We start from the raw sequence: 25370 nt of genomic DNA, 5'->3' as shown, positions 1-25370 counted from the left end.
AGGAGTAATAAGTTTTGTTCCAGGATTCAGGTGCAATTACAGCAGTATAGAATGATGATAGGATGACTCCTGACATACACATTTGTAAGAAGTGGTCCTATAAGCACTCCTTACAAATCCTGATTACTAAAGAAAGTGTGAATGAGGATGATCCTACAGAAAGAACATTCCACTTTTCATTAATCTTCTCAAGAACAGAAGTGAAGTAGGCAGAACTGCATCCAAAGACACTGAAAGGACAGTTGTCTAAGCAGAATCAAGACATCTCATTCCCTTTTACTAGAGATTGTTTTAGTAACTGCTATCCTCTCCTTCTTTCTGGGATAAAAAGATTCCTTACTTGAAACTATTTATCAACATTTTTGTTAACTTCTATTCTGATCACTGAAATTCAGAAGTTTACAAGTGCTGTGTTAGAGGCCAGCAGTAGATTGATACAGATCTGGTACACTTGGAAGTGGAGCCCAAGGGCAGGACAGAAAGAGACAGCTGTAATACCTCAAGTTTCTCCCATCCGTACAGTCAAAACGAAGATATCAGTAAAACTATCTTCTCTACAAAGAAGGGACAAAATTACTTAAATGTTTGTTCTATCAATTTAACGGCACAAGTTAAATACCACTTCAACATCAGTTTTTAAAAGAAGTAGAAAAAGGAAAGGAGCAAGCGACAACAATTTCCCCGTAATAAACAAAGATCTTGTGTGCAATGCAGGTATTTTTGTCAGATTGACCTTAGCTATGCAATACCTTAAGGTCACATTCCCTCAAGACATAATTAAAAATGTTAGTAAAATGTTTGTTGCCTTACAGGAAAGAATCTTTCCATTCAGCAAAGTGATGCCCAGCAGAGCTCCTCCTGACCAGGATATCTCTAAGATACAATAAAAAATCCACTCTCTAGTTCTGAGTGCTGCTCACAGTCTACATTGTAGAAATAAAGACGGGGAAAATGTGTGTTAATGTCTTCACAAATGACTCGATCTGGAAGAATGGGTGTGGGGGTCATTACAAACCCAATAATACCAGAAATGGGTATTAACGTCTTCACAAATTACTTGATCTGAAAGGACCAATTAGGTTCTGGAAGAATACATGTGGAGGTCATTATAGACATCAAGCCGCCCAAGTTTGATGCAGAGAGCCAAGCACAGCTTGAATTTCTGAACTTTAGGGGGAAATGCACAGGCTTAATTAATAGACTTACGGAAATTAGCTTCTCCACCTAGGATCAGCTTACAACTAGTTTTAATGGTCATGCAATGTGTGATGGGGGAAGGGGCGAGTATACACATCCAAGGGGGAATATTTAGTAGGCAGTGTGGGAAGAAGTCTGTGCCTTCCTAGCACCTCAATCCAATAGGGAAAGGAAGAGGGCAACATGCAGCTGTGAGTTTAGGATAAAAGGAGGCTACATCCTACAAAAACTCAAGAGACCCCATGGGGAGCGGGGCCAAGAGGAGACCCAAGGCTGTGTTCAGGTGGTTGGCCTCCGGACCCCGGCTGGGGAGGATTTGCGGGATGCTCCCTGGCCTGAGGGAGAAAATGTGTTTACTGATGGGTCTTCAAGGGTGACAGAAGGGAAACTATTTACAGGATACTCTATGGTGCATGGAAAGCAATTAAAGCAAGGGGGGAGGTTACCGCCCACCTGGTCAGCTCAGACAGCGGGACTGTATGCCCTTGTGAGAGCCTGTAAATTATACCGGGACAAGACAGGGAATGTTTTTACTGATTCTGAGTATGCATATGGGATGGTAACATGGATTTGGGAAAATATGGGAAGAAAGAGGTTTTATTAACCTGCAGGGGAAAGACGTTAGCTCATGAGAGCTTAATCTCTCGCCTATTGGAGGTGGTGAACTTACAAAAAACAAAACAAAAAAAGTTCGCAATAATAATACACATCAAGGGGCACCAGGCAAGGTGCTCGGAGGAAGTAATAGGAAACCGACTGGCTGATGAAGAAGCTCGGAAAGCTGCATTGTTGCCAAAGATCTCGAAGATCCTCCCTTTGCTTCCAGCGACTGTCCCGCTGCCAGAGAAACTGTCTTTTCCACCAGAGGAACTTGAAATATTTACAAAGAGTGGGGCAGAGGAAAGAGGAGATAATTGGGTTACAAGGGATGGTAAGTAGCGGATACCAAAAGTTCTGGCCTTACAATTGTTAAAACAACTTCATGAAGGGAGTCATTGGGGCTCCCGGGGACAGGCAGAAGCCTTCCTCAAAATGTATGCTGCTGTGGGTCTTTGTACTCTAGCAAAGCGAGCTATTGAGGGTTGTTTGATTTGTGTTAAAACCAATAACAGTTACAAAGAAACTTGCAAGGGGAGGGAGGCCTTGGGCTGTACATTCCTTCCAGAAATGCCAGGTGGATTTGACTGAAATGCCCCGAGTGGCAAGATTTAAGTATCTTCTGGTAAAAGTATGTCAGTTAACAGGGTGGCCAGAAGCATTTCCAGCCATTTCAACAACTACAGGATCGGTTATTAAAGTGCTTTTGGAACAATTAAGTCCAAGATATGGGATTGTGGAAGCAATAGACTCAGATAAGGGAACTCATTTTACAGGAAAAATTCTTCAAGGACTTATGACTGCCTTAGGGATACAATGGAATCTCCATACTCCCTGACACCCCCAGAATTCCAGCCAGGTTGAAAGGATGAATGGAGAAATAAAGAAACACCTGCTGAAGCTGGTGATAGAAACTAAGATGCTGGGGGCATGGCTCTTGCCACTGGCTTGGGCAAGAATAAGGGTCAGACCCAGGGGAGATATTCAATTATCTCCCTTTGAATTGATTACTCTTTGGAATAAATTCCTTACCCTTGTAATTCTCAGCCTAGTGGTGGGGGGGAGGGGGGGGCGGGTACAGATAAGTGACGTGTATTTGAAACAATATGTGGCCAGGATTCTGTCTCTTGTGAAATCTCTTCGACAGGACAGGAAGCTCAGCTGGCACAGACCCTGACTTTGGACTTTGATGTTCACAACATCCAGCCAGGAGATTAAGTTCTAGTTAAGGAGTGGAAAGGAGCACCCCTGGTGGTGAAGTGGCGTGGAAGTTTCCAAGTGTTACTGACCACAGAAACAGCCGTCAAGAGAGCTGAACACGGGGGACCCATCACACTCGGGTCAAGGTCTCTGAGGCCCCGGAGATTTGGACATCTCAGCTGGAGGAGAAGGATGGGAAGCTAGGACTGACACTCCACAGGAGTGGACTGGAGCAACAGCCAGTGCGTCGACATTGGGGGAAGGCCTGTGTGCCTACCCACAGACTGCCTGCTGAAATAGTCTGTGTGGGCATCCCTCCTCTCGGACCTCCAGTCACTGGGGGCCAATCCTCGCTGTGGTTGTTTTCTTTATGTTAAACTGTTTCTGTGCCTTCTCTTGCCACAGGTGGTGCGGACTACAACGTGAAAGTGCAAATTAGGTTAGGAGATTACATTACACCGTTAGAATGTTTCTCTTAATAATCTCACCCTTATATTGTCAGTTGGGTTGGGACCAAAAGTGGGAAAATAATTTTTTTAACCTTGGGAGAAGTAGCAAAAACCTTTAACCTTAGCAATTGTTGGGTCTGCGGAGGGCCAGGGGGATCTGAAAGCTGGCCATGGGTGGCCAGCTCAGTCAAGCCTAAATGGTGGGTTAGCACCCTGAGTGACGTCCATTATGGAACAGGATTTTGGGATGAAGAAGGAAGTCCATGGCAGCTTCATTCTTCTGAAAAAGGCATTTATTTTCTAAATAGAACAGGAAGCATATATGTGGGGAATAGTGTTTGTGACTGGACTTTGTATTTGGGTTTAGACTGCTGGACCCTCAACTGCTCTCCTTATGATTGTTCCAGATATCAAGGCAGATGGAACCAAACGCGTTAAGCTCACTAATGGTAGCTGGGTAAGGTGTTCCTTCCATAATTACATGGGAAAGGTGGTGGTCCAAATATGGAAAGGATGGGAATGGCACGTGTTTTCATGGTTACCTGGTGGACTACGGATTAAACAAATGTTTTTTTTTTCCTCTTATGTGCTGTAGCAACTCTAATCATTTTACCATGCATGATCCCTTGCTCAGTACAACTTATTCAACATGTGATCAGAGGGATGCAGGTAATAGCCATGCCTACTTATCCAGAGATGGCTACAAAAGGACAGAAACTGATGTCACTGCAAATAGCTGCAAAACCAAAGAAAAGACCCAGGAGCAGGAAATTAAGTCAATGATAACTAAAGTTAGCAAAGACAATTATTAAAAAAAAAAAAAAAGAGGAGGGATTGAGATGAATAGCGGATTTGTCTTTACAAACCAGCTGTAGGTCTGCTGGTAGATAAAACTAGCACTGAGAGATAAAAGAAACAATGGGAAGGATTCCACTGATTGATGAAGGGGAAAAGATTTGCTTTTACTAATAAGCTTTAAGTTTGCTGATATATGAAATTAGACATTGAAAGATGAAAGATGAAAATGGGGAAAAACCCTAAATTCCATAAGATTTAAAAATTAAAAGGGAGGGTTATACATTAGAGGAAAATCTTCAGTATCAGATATTTCGGTAAGTCTGTACCTCTCAAGTACCTCAGCCAATGGGGAAAGAGAGAAGGGAAATGTGGCTGGGAAATTAGGATAAAAGAGGAGGCTGCGTCCTCCAAAAACTTGAGAGACCCCAGGGGAATGCTCCATGGTCTCTCCCTTTATTTGAATAAAGTAAAAGGACTCCCCTGTCTCCTTTATGGACATAAACCTCTGGTATTTGTGGATTAATTTTCCTGATATCCCCAAAGGATCCATACCTCCTTTTATCTTGTAACAGACACAAGTCACTATTGTTCTGGAAGATGAAACTATATGAAATCCCCATGAGAGATGTTATCTACTTCATCCAAATATTCGGGATTTCTCTGATCCAATTCTGTGATCACAAAAAATTTTAAGAAATTATGCGCACACACACACACACACTTTCAGCCTTCTACTATGAATCACAGAGGTTAAGAGCTGCTGCAAGGCCCTACAAGGAGGGCAATTTTCACTAAAACACCACTGGAGGATAGGATCTTTCAAATTTTTTTTTCTTCCTTATCCTTTCTCTTATGGAATTTTGTCCCATTTGTTGCTAAGAGAAAATAACAAACTAACACTTAAGAGAGACCAAAGAAATGGAAGGATGCAGCTGGCTGCTCTTTCATTTGAAGGGCTTTCTCTTGGGAAGGGCAGAGATACTTCCGAGATTTTGGCCTGGCTGGGGAATGGGGGGGGGGGGGGGGGGAGGGCAGTGGTGAGCGGCTTGGTTTAGCCTTGGCTTGGCACACTCCGGGGGAAGCTGAAAAATTAGACATGGAACCAATTCACATCGAAATTGAGAGACCAGAGGATCCCATAAGGATCAAACAATATCCCATCCCTTTAGAGGGAAGAAAGGGATTGAAACCAGTAATCGAGGATTTAATAAAGAGGGGCACATTAGAATCTTGCATGTCAAGACATAATACACCTATCTTGGCAGTTCAGAAACTGAATGGTAGTTACCGATTGGTGCAAGATTTAAGAGCAGTAAATCAAAGAATAAAAACCTTATTTCCCACAGTCTCTAATCCATATACTTTATTGAAAAATATCTCCCTGGAAGATATATGGTATATTGTGATTGACTTGAAGGACGCCTTCTGGACTTGCCCCCTAGCCGAGGGATTTCTTTGCCTTCCAATGGGAGGACCCGGACACACAAAGAAAACAACAATTAAGGTGGACTTCCCTCCCTCAAGGGTTTGTGGATTCACCTAATCTTTTTGGTCAAGCCCTTGCTTGAAAGATTGCTTAGAGAATTTGTGCCAATTCCTGGGACCAAACTGTTACAATATGTGGATGATTTATTGGTAGCTGGTTCTAACGAAGAGGAAGTACAAACGGGAACTATAGCTTTATTGAATTTCCTGGGAAAACAGGGATTGAAGGTTTCAAAGTCTAAATTACAATTCACGGAGCCCAAAGTAAAATATTTAGGGCACTGGTTAACAAAAGGGAAAAAGAAATTAGATCCAGACCGGGTGGCCGGGATAATTGCACTGCCTCCCCCAAAAACAAAAAGGCAAGTTAGGCAGTTGCTGGGACTTTTGGGTTATTGCAGGCAATGGATTGAAGGATACAGTGAAAAGGTAAGGTTTCTCTATGACAAACTTACCACAGATAGGCTCAAGTGGACCAAACAAGATGAAGAAGGCTTCAGGGAATTAAAGGAAACCCTCATGGCAGCCCCTGTATTGAGTCCCCCTGATGTAAAAAGGCCCTTTCAGCTTTTTGTAGATGTTAGCAACCATACTGCCCATGGAGTTCTAACCCAGGACTGGGCAGGGGCCAAGAAACCGGTTGGATACCTATCCAAGCTCCTGGATCCTGTCAGCAGGGGGTGGCCCACTTGCTTACAAGCAATTGTGGCCATGGCAATATTGGTAGAAGAAGCCAAAAAGGTAACGTTCGGGGCTTCATTGACCATCTACTCCCCCCACAATGTAAGAAGCATTTTACAGCAAAAAGCTGACAAGTGGCTGACAGACGCTAGGCTTCTGAAATATGAAGCCATTTTAATTAATTCCCACGACTTGGAGCTAAAAACCACCCCGGCACAAAACCCGGCCCAATTCCTATTTGGGGATGCTCCAGGAGACCTGTCCCATGATTGTGCTGAGATGGTAGAACTACAGAACAAAATAAGAACGGATTTAGAGGAAGAAGAGCTCGAGGAAGGGGAAAAATGGTTTGTGGATGGTTCTGCAAGGGTAGTAGAAGGCAAAAAAAAGTCGGGATGTGTGGTCATTGATGGGCAAACGGGAAGGGTGGTAGAGTCCGGACCCCTGAATGCAGTATACAGGGCAGTATACAGGGCATATGCAGTATACAGGGCATTGCTGGGACTTGAAGGGAAGAAGGGGACGATTTTCACTGATTCCAAATGCGCATTTGGGGTAGTGCATACCTTTGGGAAAATTTTGGAGGAAAGGGACTGCTAAACACCTGGGGAAAGGGGATCATTCATGAAGAAATAATTAAACATTAAAAGCTATCAGAGGGCCAAAGGCAGTTGCTGTAATCCATGTAAAAGGACACCTGGCCCGGACGCAGTTCTGCACTCGGTTAACAACTTAGCCGACAAAGAGGCAAAAAGTGCAGCTTTGTTAAAGGTAAGTATCCCGGAGGTTGAAAGAGAGGAAGCCCAGGAATTCCCCCCCCAACCCTCAAAAAAGGAGACAGAGGATTATCAAAAGATTGGGGGGCATCTGGAAGGAGATAAGTGGAAGTTGCCAGACGGGAGGGAATTGCTAGAAGTTCCACTATCCTCTCATTGGGAGGGACCCTATATTGTCCTTTTAACTACAGACAATGCTGTACACACCGCAGAGAAGGGGTGGACACACACATCAAGGGTGAAGAAAGTTGACCTTCAGGACCGAGCCCCGGAGTGGAAAATCATCTCCGCCCCTGGAGATTTGAAGATAACCTTGCGCTGGCCAAGTAAATGACCGAAAGTAACCCGGTCAAATGCTCTGTGCCAAATTATAACTGTTACCCCTTTGTACATTTCATTTGCGAATACTGTTATAAGGGGTGGGTTGTTCACTGTTAGGAATAAGACCTAGTGGGCTGTGTGCAAAGTGCTTTAAACAAGAACAAAGCCTGACTAGCCGTTTTCTGGTACTGGCCACCCGGCTGAGACGGATTCAATTGGATTCAATAATTTGGTTTTGTCTATATCAAAACAGATTGAGGGGGGAAATTACAAACAAAAGCTACAATCATTACTGTTGAGTGCCATAGGTTGAACAAGGTACCCTGCAGTGCAGATCCTGTTGAATTACACCAGTGGGGCATTTTTAAGCGAAAGTATGCAGCTCGGTCTTGGTACGAAACCACTGATGAAGATTCCTGCTGCCAAGAAGATGGTCTACCCCACCGCTGGAGGCACCCCAGTGGGCACAGGGAACGGCAGAGGAATCCTAGCAGTGGGAGTAATCCTGATGAGCCTGAGTCTAGCCACGTACCTCAGCAACCTTCCTAACCCTGAAACAGGGGAATCCGGTGACAGAAGGTCCAGTGCCCCTTACCCCATGGAACTGCAGTAAGGGTAAGCCTAATAAACCTTGTTTTAAAACAAATACTCAACAGAGGGCATACAAATTCAAGGAAAAATTAAAAATATACCTCGAAAATGGACAGTCAGCACATAAATTGCACCGAAGGAGCCCAGGGGAAATTTCCATCCCAGCCTACTTCAGGATTTTCATCTTCAGAGTGTGTCTACACCACTCAACTGAACTGAGCAGTGGCTGCAACTCAGGATTCAAAGGGCATAACACACTGGTTTAAGAGTTTCAAAAAGTGGTATAATACAAGGAATCTGAAACAGTTTAAGCTGATGACAAAGGCTGAAGCTTCCTGTTTTCTCTGAATTCCCTTTCATTGCATGGCATGAGGGATGGATTTCAGGAGTATTTAATCTGAGAAACAAACCAGAAAGTGGTTGAGTAAAAGCAGACAACTAATGCATGAAGTGTGTCTTCTACTTGACTGCTCAGCAAAGCACAGATAAGAGATGAGGTTGTAAAAATACAGCCACAGGTTTTTGCATCCTGATGCACTGATTTCATTGAATGATCTTATGCATCCAAATCTGGAAATTAGCTTTAGCTAGAACACTGGAAAGAATCGAGTTATGAGGATTATATAAGGCATACACAGAACTGTGGGAAAAATTGATTTAAAACTTGTTTACAGCTTACCGCTTATAGTGAACCATTTGCACCTTATGGCTAAATTTTGCCTTAAACAAGCTGTTTAAGCTTGTTTAACTAAAGGAGAAACTTTGAACTAAAGAAGCCACTGTTAAGGAATGGATACTACAGAGGAAGGGTAGCGGGGTTTTTTAATACCAATTTCTCTCCACCACAAGCCACTACCATGCAGCTGCAAAACCCTGAAATTGGAACATTTGTTCAGAAAATTCTTCCAGGCATGTACACTCAAGCCCCCTGTTTGACACTGCCAGGCTTCCAGAACCTTCCAGAAAGAAGACTGTGCATACCCAGAATTATTCCTGGAGGAGGTACTGGAGTGTTTACTAAAAGAATCAGGGTTATAAACCCAGTTTTTGATATGTATGCTTGCCCCCGTCTCTGATGGGCTCAGACTGCATATCACGACCACGGACCATGACCCTCCGCCATGTCACTGGAGCCATGGGTGGTGATAGATCTCTCTTTTCCTCCTTCCTGTTTTCCTCTCTTAGGGTGATCATACGCTTCAGAATGCCTACAGGACCCCTTCTCAAATCCATTAAGTCTTTTTCCACTTAATGTTTCAAAGCAGTTCTAATAAATTTTCTTGTATCAGTTATTTAGTGTTGTTTTGCTTTAATCCACCCCCAGGGATCCCTTTAACAACGAACTTGGTTGCCCTGCCTCACAGGTGGGTCACATTGTTATCTTAAACAATATTTCTAAATAGTTTGCACAACACAAGCAACACATGAATTTGGCTCACATTTTTTGATAATTTGAGATTAATATTCTCACATATATTTGAGATTATATCATATACATTATATATGCAATATGTATACATAATATAGAATGTATAGAATATATATATTTGAGAAAATACCAACCTTCAGCTTGTGAAGCTGGTGATCGTGCCCATTTCTTGATGCAATTCAGGTGGAATACATGGTAACAATTCTGACAGCTCCACACTGGGGCTACTATTCGGACCACCTCACAGCATACCATGCACTCATACTTCTCTGTGGTCAGCTGTTCAATCAATGACCCTGCAAATAAAATATATTACTTGTGCATAAAAGAGCAGCTAGCTGAGAAATAAAACTCAAATTAAATTCAAAGATTTCATTTAAATTATAGTGAAAATTATTTTGGCTCTGTGGCTATAAATAAGGCTTTATTCATGGAAGATTCCAGTTTGATACTTGCTATGCATTTTTCTTAGCTTCAGAGCAAGAAGAATGACTATAAGATCCTTATTAAAGTGGCAATGCCAATTCTGCTTTCACAAATAGCACTTGTTCTGATCTCATTAATTAATTAATGCCACTTTTAAGATTGGCAGAAGTTTGAGATTTTACTAATCACTTTCTATAGGAAATTCATCTTTGCATACACTTTAAACCAAAACAATGAATGCTCTTAAATACAGAAATCTCTGCCAAAATTACATCTAATTTCTTAAGCATTCCCAGGAGATGACACAACAAATATTAATAGCAAAGGACCTGGATTAGGGGAATAAGCCCTGTATAAAATGAGTGCTTTAGGAGTAGAATTACTGGGAATAACAGTCAAAATACAGGGTCTTTTAAGCCATATGAACAAATGTGAAAAAGTACTTTGAAAATAAAGCAAGAACCCCACATTAAAGTAAAAACACCCTGATGTGCAACCATAAGAAAGACACCACATAAAGCTTCATTTCTGTCAGATTACTTCCTTACCCATCAAGGTAAGACTACCAAATACACCTTAGAAATGTCCACAGGATTTTAAAATATATTAACTACAAGTGTACAGTGTAAAAATGTACCATTTTAAGATTATGCCAATACAAGTATCAGAGACTGAAATGTTATGGTTTATAGCTTAAACATTTTATGAAGGACTTTTGCTTATTATAGCATATTGTGTAACAAAAACTGCATGGAAGACCACTGCACCCTAAATGAGGTCTCTGGGCTGAGGCTCTCAACTGTGAGTTAAACTGCCTAAGGGACAGAGATAAAGCATCTGGGAAATGATGGATAAGACTGGAAGAGCACACATCCATGGCAGGGATGTCCAGAAGCTTTGGGGTAGAGTCTATAGCCCCAGGTTTATTTGATATCAGACTTGCACAGACCCTGACACCAAACCGAGGAGGAAGTTAGGAAGTTCTTTTGGATGTGTGACATAGCCTCTAGTCAGAGGCAGGGAATACCCATCCAACTGCTGTGTAGACTTGCCCAACTGCAAGGGCCCCCCACCCTGGGAAAGCCACATCTACCAGACATCCATGTGAGGGACAGCAGACGGGATGTCATGGCCCATCAAAGGCCCACTCCAAGGGGTCCCCAGACCCTGCACCAGAGAACACTGCACATGATGCAACATGATGCAACAGACCCACAGTCCTGCAGGTGACAATGTCAAACCTGCTCCCCTCAGGGGAGGCACCTGGGCGTTCCCACCTGGCCCATGATTAATCCATTGGCTTCTACACTTTTCAGAAGGAGACTGTCACCACCAAGAAGACCAGAGGGAGGGGAACAAGACATCACTGGAACCCATGGAGGGGTGATACCTTTCTATTTAATCTGTCTGTGTCACTTTCCCTGTTCCCTCTCCTCCTAGCCCCCTTTTTCTATTTCTTTCTTTCTTTTCTCTTTCTTTCTCTTTGCCTCTTTTACTATTAAATAAAATATATAATTTTTTTTTGGTATTAACATCTAACCTTGTTTGTGTTTTAATCTCATTTTTGCAAACATTCTAACCCAAGTACATTCGGCTTTATTCACAGAGAGTTCTCTTTGGTCCTCTGTGATTAGACTGCATCACAACAACAAGGAAAGTTCAAATTAATAATGAAGGAAATAAGAAAGGAAAATAATGGAAAAAAATTACTGTCAATTCAAAATGTGCTTGTACCACACCTGACTGCAAGCAAGCCCATGGCTTACAATTGTTAACATTGTTTGTCCTCCTCAATATGATTTTCAAATTTGCTTTCTAGCCCTCCTGTATCAAGACTCACAACATTTAGAATTAACAGTAATTTCTACTTGTTATCACATAATTATTATCTGCCGTAAAGGAAGATTCTCATATAAAACGTACTTCTTTTCTCCAGAAGACTAAAGCTCAGAAACTGTATGGTATACATAGTTAAAACCCCACAATCCTAGTTCCCTGAAAACAGTGGCAGACAGTGTTTCCAAAAGAGCTCCAAAATAAAGCATGCAAATGTGATGTTTTTCATTTAATAATAATGCTGGGAAAAAGACTAAGGTATCTTCAATTTTATGATTCAAACAGAACTCAGGAGCATAACTATTTAGGTTAGAGAGGATCGAGGAAGATCTTTATCCTCCTAAGAGAAGAAAGTTTCCAACTAGATGTATCTTATGCTTCCTGACTACACTATTACTTTCTCAATTGTGAAATAGGAGATGCTGAGAAGTAGTCTTCAAGATATTTGATATCACAGTTAAGATAATTGGAACAAGTCTACCCTATCATTCTGTGCAGCAGAAGGTAAGGTTCAGATGCTTTGTAAAAGACCAAATAAATATAATTCTTGGTGTTTCTCCTTATTGCTTCTTAACATTTAAGCCTCTTAACACTTAGTGCTTAAGCTTATACAAAACACTAAGAATAAGCTACCTAAGTTGTTGAAACAGAAACCAGTATCATAGCCCTGAAAAGACTGAGCTGATTTCCATTTAATGTTTTCAGTCACTAATGGTATGAGTCAGCATAAAATTCACTCAGATAGCCTAAAACTGTGGGTCTGGTTTACACTATCAACAGCACATGTTTCTATTCTCAAACTTTCAAAAATAATATCCAGATATAGCCTCTATTTCAAATTACCTTTTGAGGTGATGCCTAATGCTTTTTATCTTTTTTCTTCTATATATTCTCTGTATTCTTCACACACATATTTGGAGCTCTGTAGCCTATTATTGCATTCATAGCTAGTTTTCCCCAGTACTTTTCCCTGACCTGATAGGCAGAAAGACAAAATACATTCCAAGATCCCTATGCTATCTTGGTTCTCCTTAGAAACCAAGCTTGAAAAACAGCTCTTCGAGACACATTTTCATCAACAAGGTTCAGTCCAATCTGAAGGGGAGGATTTAGAAGGGTTTTGAACTGTGGGGGAAATAGCATCACCACTTACACTCCTAATTGGTGATTTTTGTCAATTATGCTAATTTACTAAACTTATAAAACCCTATGCACCTGGGTGGGGGGAGGCGGGAGGTTTGTGGACATTTTCCATATTTGCCCCTGAAGCCTTCAATAAAGACCAGCTTTTATAATTACCTCCTATACTAATATTATCTCGGAAGTATGTGTTGTTTCATTTATAGGTTCTTTAAGGCATAAAAAGCGCAGAAAAAAGCACATGAAATTCAGTTATGAGGAGAATACTGTTTCTCTGTCTGGCATTTTCCTACTTCTAAATAAAACATGAGAAGACCTATTCTGCCAAAGTCAGTATCAGCATTATCCTTCTCAAGTCGCATTAGTCAGAAACGCTCAGAATTTTAATCCCACAACATACACGTTTTAAAATGGTAGCTGGCTAAGTTATCGTTCGTAGTTTGGTAGCAAAAACAGAAAAAAATATAAACAAAATCTGTCCTTCTCTAGTAAACTTACAGAATATGTTCCCACTGAGATACCATGCATCTACATTTACTTCTACCCTCTGATCCCAATACCAATTTAATGTGAAATAATAAACTTCTTCAGCTACTCAAGGCAGGAACTGAAGACTGCTTTAATTGTTCAAGATCATATCTTTCATATGGGAGACCAGGACAGTCTCAAAAACTTACCTGTATGAGTTTCTTTGTTTTTTGGTACATCACTTTGCTTTTTCCAGTACTGGGTCCAGCTGAAATGAAGTGAAGGTACTTGATCCCCCTTTAGCAAGCACTTTCTTCCACTGAACCTGAGAGACTCAGACAACTGATGTCTGATTTCACTGGTCAAGTTTTCACCATTTTTGTGAGCAATGAGTTCTTTCTTCCTTTCATTTTTATCTTTTGAAGTATATGCAACAGAAGACTTCTTTCCTATTTTTGTATTTTTACTACGGTGAGAATCATGTCTTTTCTGACACTCCTTTTCTACTGGGGGTTTATTCCACACAGGCTTCTGGGGATATCTTTTGTTTACATAATTGTAGCCTTTTTGCTCATCCCCACTTCCAAAAGGTGCATCACAGAATGCCTTTCCAACAGATGATTCTGAAGAGTCAGACTGTGTCAAATCCAAAGACTGAAAATTTTCAAACAGCTCTGCTTTCTGTTTAGAGCTCACTCGTTTTTCACGGTCATGTACCTGCTGCTTTCCCTTTTCCCTGAAACCTCTCCCAGATACATGCATCAGATGTGTTTTCTTTGGCTTTGCCCCTCTGCTATCTGCATTAGGTACTTCCCTGTCACTCTCTGAGGAGAGAATATCACTGTATGCTCTAAGAGGTGCTCTTCTACCAGGTACTAGCGCAGCATCTGAAATTCCTGGACCTGCAGCAGCATCAGTAGTACTTTGCCTTGTCTTATTTCTAGCAAATGTGCCATCATTTCTTAATCTGTGCAATCTCTGGCTTTGCAAGCTGCAATTCTTCAAACTTTTACTGGTACCAAAATATTGGTGGAAGTCTTCAGAATTCCCATACTGACTTTCTAGATTACAAAAGCCATGATGCTTTGTGGAAAAGCTTTCATAATCTGTACCTCTTTCAGAATACAGACTAGGAATTGGTATATCACTTCTATTCTGATCACTGTTAGAGTCTTTCCTGTCTTTATTTACCCAGTTTATATCTGTAGGTTGTCCTTCTCCAGGAATGGAATCAGCAGCACCAGGACTGAAATTCAATGTACCTAAAAAATAAATAAATACAAATTCATAAAACTTAAACAGTACATACTTCTTTTCAACCAAATTACCATGCATGCAAAGGTCCAGAAGTTCCATCAATCCCACACTTGACAGAACAGCTGCAAACAAGTGTCCAGAAACTAGAACTGAATCATACAGTGCTTTGTAGAAGCCTTCTTGTCTTGTCATCTTTACAGGACTGTGATTACACAGAATTGAGAATATTAAAAAAAAAGATGAAAGAAAAGTTTTTGAAGCAGCACAAGACATGTAAGTGTGATAATCAGTGTTTAACATCTAAAGTTTTTCCTAACATGTTTACATAAATATAAGAACCTGAAAAAAAGTGGTCCTTTAAATGCAATGTCTACATCTGAGATCTGAATATTATACAAAACTTTGAACATAAATTAAAAGTAGCAGTAGTAAATACTTGCATCAACTCTGATTATACTGATCTAGAAACAGACATATTAAACGGCACAGGGCAGCTGTGCAAAATTATTTTTCTGAGGCCATCAACATGAACCATGCTTCTACTTCAGCGATCTTCTGTAATTTCATTATCTCTAGATAAAAGAAAGAGACATCCTATGTCACTCAATTTCCTGTAACATTGTGCCAGTAGTGTCTGCCTGCAACAGAAATTATTAAGAGATAATCAAATACTTAAGCCATGACTTAGGCCAAAAGACTCTCCAAAAGGCTAATGTAATCTAGGTTCCTGAACTACCTACTATTTTTCCAATAAAGACAGTGGAAATTAACATTTTGAAGAGAAGAATAAACCAGAACATTTCAAGGCATAAACATGTGCTTGTTTTTTCCCAGCAAATTTAATTTGCTTTCAAATTAAAAAAGGTTTTTTCAAAACCTCTAGGAATGGTCACAGCTGCAATGTGAAGTTGGCGGCCAGAGGAAAAAGTTGTAACATACGACTTTGTGGAAGTGAAGCTTTAACCTTAATAAAAATTAATATAAAATTACATTTCAAGATGTTTTAACCACATTGCTTAATTCATACTTTAGTTTTTAAAGAGCAGTTGAAATTATTTCAGGGATTTTTGTCTTTGCAAAAACTACATTATATATTATTTATATAATACATATAATTTAATATTATATATATTTACTATATCCATATATATTAACAATGTTACATTACAAGATAGTATTATGTTATTAATATAGTATATTATATATTATTATATTCCACCCTGTACAGTATTATATGTTATAAATAAATTAGATACAAATGCAAATACAAATAGTTTGGGGTTTTTCAAGCTGAAATACTAACCAGATTTTGAGACAATAGAATGAAAAAACAAGACAGAAGTCTGGTCTTCAAAACATCTCAAGACTGAATTAAGAATCAGTGAAAAAGCAAAATTAGCTCAGGCAGAAAAGAAGTAGAAACACAGAGGCTGATCTTTTTTTCCCAGTACCTAGTGCCAGCACATGTGGGAATAGTTCAAAGCTGTGACCCACCCAGAGGGAAAAGGAGGAGGGGCAGGGAGGTGTTCAGACTCGACATGAGGGGACATTTCTTTGCCAAGAGCATGGTCATGTTATGAATGAGGTCCCATATATCTAATGTAATATATCACAAACTTAAAATTTAGCAGCAGTTTTAATTGAGATAAAATAATACAATCAAGTATAATTCAGTAGTTACAAACTTAAAATTTAGCAGCAGTTTTAATTGAGATAAAATAATACAATCAAGTATAATTCAGTAGTTACAAAAAAATGTCAGTGGTTTGCATAAAGCATAAGCAAAAACCGATTGATCGGGGTATGTGGAGGCCTCCCACCCTGCCTCACATACGAAAGGCAAAAGGATCCAAACACAACTTATATACTGTGTGCTAATATATATTCATTAATAGTTCCCGTAAATCTCCTCCTATTTCCGATTCTTGAAATCTACGTCATTCTACTGCACAGCACATGCTCCCATTGTTGCTATGGGGTCTTCTGATCTCTTTGGGGGTCTTCTTGGAAGAAGGCTGAAGGTCTTCCTCACATGTCCTCTGAGTAACCTGGCAGGTGGTACATGCGCATTAAGCTTGGTGTTATATAAGTAAGCACTATGTTCTAATTAAACCTTATTTATTTCATAGATAAGACCACTATTTTAGACTCCCTGTCTGGAATGGTCCCAACTTTATTCATATTCAAGGTCGATCCTGCTCTGGGAGTTGTCTTAACTTCAGTTGGTGCCAATTTTGGTTTGGGAGTCAGTTCCTGACTTCTGCCAATTATGTGTTGGGAGTTTTTCCTCCTCAAGGCCATTTCTACTTTTGGATATTCTGTTTATTCCAACACTACATTCTATATCTGGTTTCTTACAAGAATCATCTGTAAGGGAACCCTCCTGCTCTTTAATACTGATCACATATACTTTTTCTTATTATTTTCCCAAATTATTGATATAATTACAATTTTATTAGCACGAATCACATCCATTTATCACAGTAAAAACCTGTAACAGGCTTTCCAGAAGGGTAGGTAATACCCCAGGTCTGCCAGTGTCCAAGAGGCAACTGGACAACACTGTCAATATGCTTCAACTTTTGGTCAGCCCTGAAGTGGTCAGGTCCAGATTCAAGGACCATTGTAGGTCCCTTCCAGTTGAACTATTCTATCATTAGGACTGCAGATCCTAGTAGGTACCAACATTAGGCTTATACATATGAAAGAATCTGGACTGAAAGCATCTTCCCTAGAAACATTCTATTCTTCTCAGCATATGTATCCTGTGCAAAGAATTGCAAATGTAAAGTTGTCCATTCTATTTTATACAGCTATGCTTACTTCCAGTTTTCCCAGTGTTAAGCCAGTTTCTTTCCTATCACTAATAAAGAGCAGTACATTTGTAAGCTATGCACTATAATGTTAATGGCAGTCACTCTGTATAGACTACTTAAGTTTCACACATTTTGATCTGAAAACAGAATGCAATCCTACAATTACATGCCAACTTTATTTGAAACAATCCATTTTATTAGCTGTTTTTTCTTTTGTTTACTCTAAAATTTAAAGTCTGATGGATTGCTAAAGTTTAATAAAAACAGATTTTGCAAAACCCCCCAGATTATGCTTGCCTCTAAAACGCATACTCTATTTTTAAACACCATTGTTTCTTTGGTTATGAGATATGGTATGTAAAACGAATGAAGGAATTACCATCAGATTGACCTTTGAGCATGACCTCCAAGAAGTCTAACCAGGATTTGAAATGCAACTATGGAAGCAATATTTTGAAAGTACTTTTCAAATAATCTATTAAGTCTGCAGAAAAAAATGAGAAACTGGGATTCAGATATTTAAAAACACCTCCAAAATATGAATAATTCATTGGAACTTTTTACATCAATAAGATTCCTATTCTTGCTGTCAGCTTCTACATAATGAAGAAAATTCCAGAGTGGTAAATTCTACTAAAACTGATTTCTGTCTGCCAAGACAAGAAACTGCAAAATAAATGTACAAGTGTAATAATAAGTAGCTAACACTGGCTGAAATTGTCTCTGACATGCTTACACATACATACACAAAAATTCATAGCAAAAGAGACATCCCAAAGCTAAAGTCCAGCCTGTATTTCTATAAAATAAACACAGAATATCATAGTGTACCTTTAGAAAAAACTTCTATATTGTCTCACCTCTATGCCTGAGAATATCATGGAACAGATCCTCCTAGGAGTTACGCTAAGGCACATGGATTAGGCACATGGAGGAAGGGAGGTGATCTGGGACAGCCAGCACAGCTTCACCAAGGACAAGTCCCACCCGACCAACATAGTGGCTTTCTATGATGGAGTGACTGCATAAGTGGACAAGGCAAGGGCTGCAGATAGTATTTATCTGGACTTATGTAAAGATTTTGATATGGTCTCTCCTGCTCTCTCAATCAGAGAGATGAGTGTACTATTAGGCAGTTAAAAATTGGCTGGAAAGTAACATCCAGAGAGTAGTGGCCAAGGGCTCAGAGTCCTGATGGACATCAGTGACAAGTGATGTCCCTCAGGAGTCTGTATTGCAACCACTGTTGTTTAATATCGTCATTAATTATATAGTCAAAGAGATACATTTTACCCTCAGCAAATTCACAGATGCCATCAAGCTGAGTGATGCAATTGACACAGCTTAAGAATGGAATGCCATCCTGAAGGACCTGGACAAGCTCAAGAAGTGGGCCCACAGGAATCTTCATGAGGTTAAACAAGACCAAGGGCAAAGTGCTGCATCTGGGTCAGGGCAACCCCCAGTATCAAGAATGGCTGGGGGATGAAGAAATCAAGAACAGCCCTGCTGAGAAGACTTGGTGAGTGAGAGGCAGACATGACCTGACAGCATGTGCTCACAGCCCAGAAGACCAACTGCACCCTGGGCCACATCAAAAGAAGTGTGGCCAGCAGGTCAAATAAGTTGATTCATCCCCTCTACTCTGCTTTGAGTACTCCACACCTGGAGTGCTGTATCTAGCTATGGGGTCCCCAGCACATGAAGGACAGCAACTTGTTGAATTGAAGCAAGTCTGGAGGAAGTCACCAAGATGGCTGGAAGGACGAAGCATATCTTCTGTGAGGAAAGGCTAAGAGAATTGGATTTGTTCAACCTGGAGAAGAGGCTCCAAGGTGACCTAACTGCAACTTTCCAGTACCTGAAGGGAGCCCACAAAAAAAATGGACAGAGACTTTTTACAAAGGCATGTAGGAACAGGACAAGGGGGTCTGGCTTCAAACAGGAAGAAGAGAGATTTAGGTTAGATATAAAGAAGAAAATCTTTACTGTGACAGTAGTAAGGCACTGGAACAAGTTGCCCAAAGCAGCGGTCGCATCCTTGGAAGTGTTCAAGGCCGCACTAGATGGGGCTCTAAATAAGCAGGTCTTGTGGAAGATGTCCCTGCCCATCACAGGGGGGTTGAAACTAAATGACTTTTAAGGTCCCTTCTAGCCCAAGCCAATCTATGATACTATGATTTTAACATCCCTAGGAGCTTTGGTTAGAATTAGAATGAAGCATATGAAAGCAATATGGCTTCATTCCTGTTCTACCATAGCATTAAACCCCTTCAAGCATTAACTGTTGACAGAGCCAGAACACCCTGGCAAAGAGGTAGTCCTTGTGAACTATCTTTCAGAAAAAATAATTTGATAAGGACACATTAAAAAATATGAGGCAAATTAATAAGTACTCATCTCATTTTAATAAGTACAAGTTCATCTTCAAAAACAGAGCTTATACTTGGAAACAGTACAGCCAACAGCTTAGGTACTTTTTATGAATACATGACATTTGAAGGTGCCACTTAATGACATTATGCCTAAGTTCTAATTTTAGAACAGTTTCACAGTTTCAGGAAGCTATATTCAATTCGATTTTTAAGAACCATTACATAATTTACTTTAATTAATATGAAGTTGATAATTAACAACAAGAGAGAAAAAATATATTGACAAAATTAATTTTAAAAAATATAACAGTCCACAGAACAGCCCCTTAGGCATCAGACTTAGTACTTCTTTATTCTTAAATAAATTCAGTTTTAATTCCTAGACAGGAAAAACTGATTTCTTTCTGAAGTTTCCTATCAGTATAAAACTGGAATGAAAGAAACAATACTGATTATTACCATTATTTCTAAATAGACTTCAGACATCTTTTGACTGCTTTTAATGAGATACCCATAAATTCATCCAAAAATAGTGTCCTGCACTCTGTGCAAAAACAGTTTCTTCAGTACTGCGTGTTTGGCTCCACAATGCAAAAAGGATATAAAAATATTAGGTGTCCAAAGGAGGACAACAAAGATGGTAAAAAGACTAAATTACATGAGCAGCTGAAAATACTAGCTTTGTTGAGCTTGGAGGAGACTGAGGAGTGACCTTATTGCTGCCTACAGTTTTCTCATGAGAGGAAGTGGAGAAGCAGCTGCTGATTTCTTCTCCCCAGCGATCAGTGATAGGAAGCAAAGGAAAATTTAAAGCTTGGCCACAGAGAGGTCAGACTGGAGAGTATCATGAAAAACTTCAGTTAAAGGGTGGTCAAGTATTGGAAAAAGCTTTCTAGGAAATTGGTCATAACACCAAGCTTTTTAGTATTCAAGAACTGTTTTAATAATGTGCTTAGATACCTCATTTAATTTTTAGGTTGTCCTGAGTGATATCAAGTATGACTCAATGACTCTTGTGAGTTCCTTTCCACTCAGAATATTCTATGAATAGATGTTCTATTTATATTCTGTCTCTCACCTACAAGACAAAGCTAATTGTTCAGGATGGATGCCTTCATTTTTAAAGCAATTCAAATAATCTATTCTTTCACCTAAAGACAGATGACAGTAGAATGTACACACAACAATCTGTTTGTGTCGACATTACATATATCCAGACAAGAGATGATTTATCTGCACACGAAGTGCAACTTACACAGAAGACACTCCCTGCAGCTCTTAAAATGCCTGTATTAAACAACAACCACCCAAAAAAAAAAAAAAAAAAGGAAAAAACCCCTTAAACAAACAAAAAACAAACAAACAAAAAATGAATGGTCCATTATGGAAATCTGAGGCTTTTCCCATAGCACTGGAAGCTTTACACCAACTACCAAGTTTACATTTTCTGTCTTCTCTGATCACTTTATACATTCACCTACAACATCTTATCATTTTCAAGATGACACATTTACAAAATGTTGAATTTCTTCCTAAACATGAGTTACATTGTTTCAGGCTTAACGACTCAAGCAGTGCAACCCATTTCCAGGCAAAACATCTGCATGCCCAAAACTCATTGTTTATTTCAACTGTATTAGCTCATGTCATAAAAGATATGCTCCCTTCCTACAACACTTGCCAGAAATTACTAGAAAATAACATGCAAAACCAGCCTAACCATAGAATTACAGTATGACTCATTTTGAGACTTCTATAGATCATCTAGTCCAAAAATCCTGCCCAAAAGGGGTCAGTTGACCATAACTGTGACCAGCTGGATTTTCAGTATCTCCAAGGACAGAGAGGCCATGACCTCTCTCCGCAAACCCTTCCAGTGTTATTACCATACTCACAGTAAGAAGGCTTTTCCTTGTGTTCAGCTGGAATTTTGTATGTTTTGTACCTGTGGCCCCTAGTCCTTTAATTTAATATCAGTAAGACGAATCTGGTTCCATATTCTTCAGTATTTTTACGCAGCCCTAATATCTGGGACTTCTTACAAGTAAACATATTCAGCTCTCTCTATCTCTCCTCATGTAAGGGATGCTCCAATTCCTTAATCATCTTCCTGGCCCTTTTACTGGACTCAGTCCAGTATGTACATGTCCTCCTTGTACACATGGAGCCCAGAACTGGACACAGTGCTCCAGAGGTGGCCTCATCTCACCTTTTCTGCAAAGCTATTTTCCAGCTAGCTAGTCTCTCTGTATATTGGTGCAGTGTGGTGTTATTGTCTTTTCTGATATTGTCATTGCATGTCCAATTCAGTGCATCCACACTTCAAATGGAACTTTAAAGTTTTAGCCAGGCCATTTCAAGATGACATGCGAGAGAATCTGAAAGTAGGATTTCATCATAAGTAGTTTCATCATCCTAACAAAAGGACCTACTACAGAATAGATTTTGTATATGGAAAACAAATACATTTTAAGTTTTCAGTTTCTTCTTCCCCCTTACAGTGGGCAATGTTTTATAGCAATTCCCTGATTATCTTCAGCTTAATGATGCATTTTACCACATAACACCCAGCTATCATTGTGATGGCAAAAAACCAAAACTACATTCAACAGCAATTACAGCAACTGATGAGGAAAAATCATTAACAGCTATTAAATACAATACATTTGTCCCTTCTAGGTGCACAGGGACTGAAACTAGAAAGATGCATCAATATGAATAATTATTATACAATTGCCTTGCTGCTTATATTTTTCCTCTTTGTCTTTTATAATAATTTCCTGGGTCTCAATAATTCTTCACTATTGACAAAATATGCTGGATTAGCAGCACATCTGTAGTGACCCAAAACTGTCACTCTTCAACCCTCTGTTCTACTCTGAGAGCAGAAACATCTTTCAATTTTAAGCTTTCAAAATCAGACACTTGCTCCACCCATGAAGTTGCAGTGCAAAACCCAGTTTCCATTCTAATACTGCACATGTACAACTCAAAACCTACCTATGAGATTTTTCTTGAGAGCATATAAAATGACCCAACTCCAGAACTTAATCCCAAGTAACAATATCTGTGTTGTTTTGCTATGTCTTATTATAAGACAAGTGTAGAAATGGCACCCCATCCAGACTTTACTGCTTTACAATAAAGCAATTTTAGCCCAGTATATCTAAGACTCTTTATTCCAATATATATATATATATAGTATACAAAAAGATTTCACAATTAGAGTTGACCCGTAGCCTGACAGCATAAAATATAAAGAGACAAGTAGAAATTTGTCTGCATCAGCTTTACTGAAGCTATGTCTCTGCTCTCTGTACCATGTCCCAGGCCATTCCACTTCTGACAAGGCAGTCAGTGGACCCATTCTCACACCACCAAAAAATGAACTCCTGTAACTTCTCCATCATGACAGCCAGGCTGCCAAGAACAGGGGATGCTATTAGGGACGTTGGCTGTAGATAATATTCACCTGAATTAACATCAGGATGCTGCAAAGATAGAGAATGATACTTTCTTCTTCACCCAAAACACAAAAGTCCAGGATTTCCCCTGACAGAAATCCAACAAATATGAACAATGAAATTAGTCAGCTCATCAATTGACCTCAATGTGACATTGATTAACGCAGAAGGTCTACTGGACTACAGTAAAATTAAGCAACATGATGAAAAAACTAAATGTCATTGACTACTCTCAGCAACAGGGTTGTTTCTAGATACTCGTGACAAAATTACATAAGAGTTCTTCTGTTGTTAAGTACCCGGAAGAGAGGACAAATATTTAAATGCAAGGCTGAAATATCTTTCTTGAAAGGTTTCCTCCCCACTCCACAGCAATCACAACCAATAAAACTAAAGTTAATCTGAACCTGCATCATACAAACACGCACGGCAAAACAAAAGAAGAACTGTTTTCTTGCATGCTGCACTCAATCCCGGTCCAGGCCGCGTACCTAAGATGCTCTCCATCCGTGAGGCCCTGCCTAGGTTCCTCAGAACAGGTAGCATCTGCTCTAAGCAGTAACCTCCTGTATGTCCAAGACTTCTACTCAAGATCCCTCTGAGACCCCTCAAAAACACACGGCTTTACAGCAGCTCGTGGGCCTGAGACGCTATCATTGTCACTGCTCTGTGCGGGCTGCCTGAAACCTGGGTTTCAAGGACATGGGTGGGCAGAGAACAAACAGGTTTTCCAGTAACTAAGCTCTTTATGTATTTTCTCTGGTGTTACCAGAGACGTTACATTCGTTTGTGCCATACCAGGAACAAGCACGTTCCTTCTCGGGCAAAGTTCTTCCTACCGGGCCCAGCGGCACAGGCAAATCCGTCCATTTTAGGCGCCACAAGCACCACCAAGTCCAGCCAGGCAGGGACGGGGCAGCAGCAACAGGTGGTGACGCAGCCCGCACCCTTCGACAAGCCAGCGTTCGATGGCGACCGCCCCGGCGCGACTTTCTACCCGCTAGTATCGCTGGGGAGTGATGACTGCTCCTGCCCTTCACTGCGCCCACTCAATCCTGCAGTCCCCCTCCTCAGTCCCCCTGCCCCAGAGCGGCAGGCACGCTCACCTGACCCGGGCCGCGCCTCCGCCATGCCAGCACCAGCCCCACTCCGCGGTCCAGCGTCCCAGCTGCTGCGCACGCGCACAGCTTGCGCACGCGCCACCGGCGGAGCCTCATCTCTGCGCACGCGGCCGCCCCGCAGTGGCGGGCGTGAGAGCAGAGCGAAGCCCGAGGCGGGGGGGGCGGAGCCGGGGGCGGGCTGAGCACAAGCCGGTGTCGGATTGCGTGGCGTTGGGGCTCTCGTGGTGCTGCGTCTCCAGTCCCCGGAAAGAGCTGCAAATCGGAAGCTTTGATACTGCAAAGGAACAGGAAGAAAGGAAGACAAACAGCAAAAAAGAAATGCTAGCTCTGGCAATAAGTTGACCTTTTGTTTGGCAATCGGCTTGTCTCCAGCATTTCAGAGCCCAGCTGAGCATGGCAAGAACGGGAGGGTGGGTACAGAACAGCTTGGCTCTCTGTCTCCATGTATAAAAGAGGTGCTTTCTCTAGGCACAGGACAGAAAGTAGCGATCTGTTATCAGGATATCTTGAAGGAGGTAGCAAAGACATAAAAAAAGTCCACACAAGGATTCCCGTACTACAGCTGGTGCTGCAGACAAATCTTAGGCTCCAGCTACGAACACTCCATAGAACTGCATGATTCGTCATACTGCGGGTTTCAGCACCAGTAACCATTTTATGATTCACACCTTCCTGCAGAGGTTTGCAGTGCCATGGTTACAGTACATCTACTGAACAGCTCAGAGGCCTTACAGAGCTGCTGATTTTTACAGAGACTGCAGAGAAAGTTCGTAGTTCTGTAACACCAGCAACTCTGAAGATCAACACCTCAGGAGTACTGCTGCACACAGCCTGTCTGCATTTTAACCTCCACACCCCACCCTTCTAGTGAAATTCTCCGTTCAAAGTTCCACTAGCTGCATAATGCTACTGTTCATTGTGGGCAAAGTTCATGGCTTAAAAG

At 40.7% G+C, this 25370-nt stretch overlaps 1 protein-coding gene across 5 annotated transcripts in view; it reads right to left on the bottom strand.

Moving 5' to 3' along the window:
• The window catches only part of NFX1 (nuclear transcription factor, X-box binding 1), a 120966-nt gene extending 96412 nt beyond the window's left edge, over positions 1–24554 (bottom strand). For 3 of the 5 annotated variants that reach the window (XR_011002719.1, XR_011002718.1, XM_068201123.1), the window contains exons 1-3: positions 24413–24554; positions 13604–14656; positions 9659–9820 (exon numbers count right to left, since the gene is read on the bottom strand). Coding sequence is in view for 3 of the 5 variants with exons in the window: in XM_068201123.1 (XP_068057224.1) it covers positions 9659–9820; positions 13604–14656; positions 24413–24437 (1240 nt within the window). In the remaining 2 variants the exon portion in view is untranslated. The remainder of the gene's footprint in view (positions 1–9658; positions 9821–13603; positions 14657–24412) is intronic. The other 2 variants (XM_068201104.1, XM_068201113.1) reach the window with 1 other exon arrangement.
• Positions 24555–25370: the final 816 nt, after the last annotated feature.

The sequence above is a fragment of the Anomalospiza imberbis genome, chromosome 1 (genome assembly GCF_031753505.1).
Source record: "Anomalospiza imberbis isolate Cuckoo-Finch-1a 21T00152 chromosome 1, ASM3175350v1, whole genome shotgun sequence".
NCBI lineage: Eukaryota > Metazoa > Chordata > Aves > Passeriformes > Viduidae > Anomalospiza > Anomalospiza imberbis.
The sequence above is the reverse complement of the archived record's forward strand: the minus strand, read 5'-3'. Positions and strand labels throughout refer to the sequence as shown.